Here is a 2500-nt window from a genome sequence, read left to right on the forward strand (position 1 = left end):
TCTCCCTGTAGCCTGGAGTGTCGGTCAGTCTGCTGAACCCTCAGCCATTCAATGGACTTTTCTCCTCTCGGATTGATGTCCGTCAGGGTGACACCAAGGACAGCATCGTTCGCCGACTGTCCAAAATCAACCGAGGCATCAAAGGTACTGCTGTGTAAACCACCACCAGCTGCACTGATCAAGCTGTGTGTGTGCCTGCAGGTGTGTGTGTCTGTGTGGGTGTGCACGTGGGCGAGTGTGAGAGAGTGCGCGGTCGTGTGTGAGAGTGTGTGTGTGTGTGAGCGGGTGTATGTGTGTGTGTGAGAGCAGGTGGGTGTGGGGGGTGTGTGTAAGAGTGGGTGTGGGGGTGTGTGTGAGAGTGGGTGTGAGAGTGGGTGTGGGGGTGTGTGTGAGAGTGGGTGTGGGAGTGTGTGTGAGAGCGGGTGTGGGGGTGTGTGTGAGAGCGGGTGGGGGTGTGTGTGAGAGCGGGTGTGTGTGTGTGTGTGTGTGTGTGAGAGCAGGTGTGGGTGTGTGTGTGTGTGAGCAGGTGTGGGTGGGTGTGTGTGTGTGTGAGAGCGGGTGGGGTGTGTGTGTGAGAGCGGGTGGGGTGTGTGTGTGTGAGAGCGGGGGGGGTGTGTGTGTGAGAGCGGGTGGGGTGTGTGTGTGAGAGCGGGTGGGGTGTGTGTGTGTGTGTGAGAGCGGGTGGGGTGTGTGTGTGTGTGAGAGCGGGTGTGTGTGTGTGTGTGTGAGAGCGGGTGGGGGTGTGTGTGTGTGAGAGCGGGTGTGGGGGTGTGTGTGTGAGAGCGGGTGTGGGGGTGTGTGTGTGAGAGCGGGTGTGGGGGTGTGTGTGTGAGAGCGGGGGTGGGGGTGTGTGTGTGAGAGCGGGGGTGGGGGTGTGTGTGTGAGAGCGGGTGGGGTGTGGGGGTGTGTGTGTGAGAGCGGGTGTGGGGGTGTGTGTGTGAGAGCGGGTGTGGGGGTGTGTGTGTGAGAGCGGGTGTGGGGGTGTGTGTGTGAGAGCGGGGGTGGGGGTGTGTGTGTGAGAGCGGGGGTGGGGGTGGGGGTGTGAGAGCGGGTGTGGGTGTGTGAGTGAGTGTGAGGGGGTGGGGGTGTGTGTGTGAGAGCGGGGGTGGGGGTGTGTGTGTGTGTGGGGGGGTGGGGGTGTGTGTGTGAGAGCGGGGGTGGGGGTGGGGGTGTGTGTGTGAGAGCGGGTGTGGGGGTGGGGGTGTGTGTGTGTGAGCGGGTGTGGGGGTGGGGTGGGGGTGTGAGAGCGGGTGTGGGTGTGTGTGTGTGAGAGCGGGTGTGGGGGTGGGGGTGTGTGTGAGAGCGGGTGTGGGGGTGTGTGTGTGTGTGTGAGAGGGGGTGTGTGTGTGTGAGAGCGGGTGTGGGGGGGGGTTGGGGGTGTGAGAGCGGGTGTGGGGGTGGGGTGGGGGTGTGAGAGCGGGTGTGGGGGTGTGAGAGCGGGTGTGGGGGGTGTGTGTGTGAGAGCGGGGGTGGGGGTGTGTGTGTGTGTGAGCGGGTGGGGGGGTGTGTGTGTGTGAGAGCGGGTGTGTGTGTGTGTGTGTGTGTGTGTGAGAGGGGGTGTGTGTGTGTGAGAGAGGGAGTGGGTGTGTGTGAGTGTGAGAGAGTGTGTGAGGGTGTGAGAGTGAGAGCGGGTGTGGGGGTGTGTGTGTGTGTGAGAGCGGGTGTGGGGGTGTGTGTGGGTGAGAGCGGGTGTGGGGGTGTGTGTGTGTGTGTGTGGGTGTGTGTGTGTGTGTGTGTGTGTGTGTGTGTGTGTGTGTGTGAGAGCGGGTGTGGGGGTGTGTGTGTGAGAGCGTGTGTGGGGGTGTGTGTGTGAGAGCGGGTGTGGGGGTGTGTGTGTGAGAGTGTGGGGGTGTGTGTGTGAGAGTGTGGGGGTGTGTGTGTGAGAGTGTGGGGGTGTGTGTGTGAGAGCGGGGGTGGGGGTGTGTGTGTGAGAGAGCGGGTGGGGGTGTGTGTGTGAGAGAGTGAGAGGGGGTGTGTGTGTGAGAGAGCGGGGGTGGGGGTGTGTGTGTGTGAGCGGGGTGTGTGTGTGAGAGCGGGGGTGGGGGTGTGTGTGTGAGAGCGGGGGTGTGGGTGGGGGTGTGTGTGTGAGAGCGGGTGTGGGGGTGGGGGTGTGTGTGTGTGAGCGGGTGTGGGGGTGGGGTGTGTGTGTGAGCGCGGGTGTGGGGGTGTGTGTGTGTGAGAGCGGGTGTGGGGGTGTGTGTGTGTGTGTGAGAGGGGGTGTGTGTGTGTGAGAGCGGGTGTGGGGGGGGGTTGGGGGTGTGAGAGCGGGTGTGGGGGTGGGGTGGGGGTGTGAGAGCGGGTGTGGGGGTGTGAGAGCGGGTGTGGGGGGTGCGTGTGTGTGCGGGGGGGGGGGGGTGTGTGTGTGAGAGCGGGTGTGGGGGTGTGTGTGTGTGAGAGCGGGTGTGGGGGTGTGTGTGTGTGTGTGTGTGTGTGTGGGGGTGTGTGTGTGTGAGAGCGGGGGTGGGGGTGTGTGTGTGTGAGAGCGGGTGTGGATGTGTGG

At 63.9% G+C, this 2500-nt stretch overlaps 1 protein-coding gene across 1 annotated transcript in view; it reads left to right on the forward strand.

Annotated features, from left to right (window-relative positions):
* Positions 1-2500, forward strand: part of lars1b (leucyl-tRNA synthetase 1b) — a 27255-nt gene that overhangs the window by 23238 nt on the left and 1517 nt on the right. Inside the window, exon 31 of the mRNA XM_060890871.1 lies at positions 12-144. Within this exon, the coding sequence (XP_060746854.1) occupies positions 12-144 (133 nt within the window). The remainder of the gene's footprint in view (positions 1-11; positions 145-2500) is intronic.

This window comes from Tachysurus vachellii, chromosome 17 (assembly GCF_030014155.1).
Source record: "Tachysurus vachellii isolate PV-2020 chromosome 17, HZAU_Pvac_v1, whole genome shotgun sequence".
Lineage (NCBI taxonomy): Eukaryota > Metazoa > Chordata > Actinopteri > Siluriformes > Bagridae > Tachysurus > Tachysurus vachellii.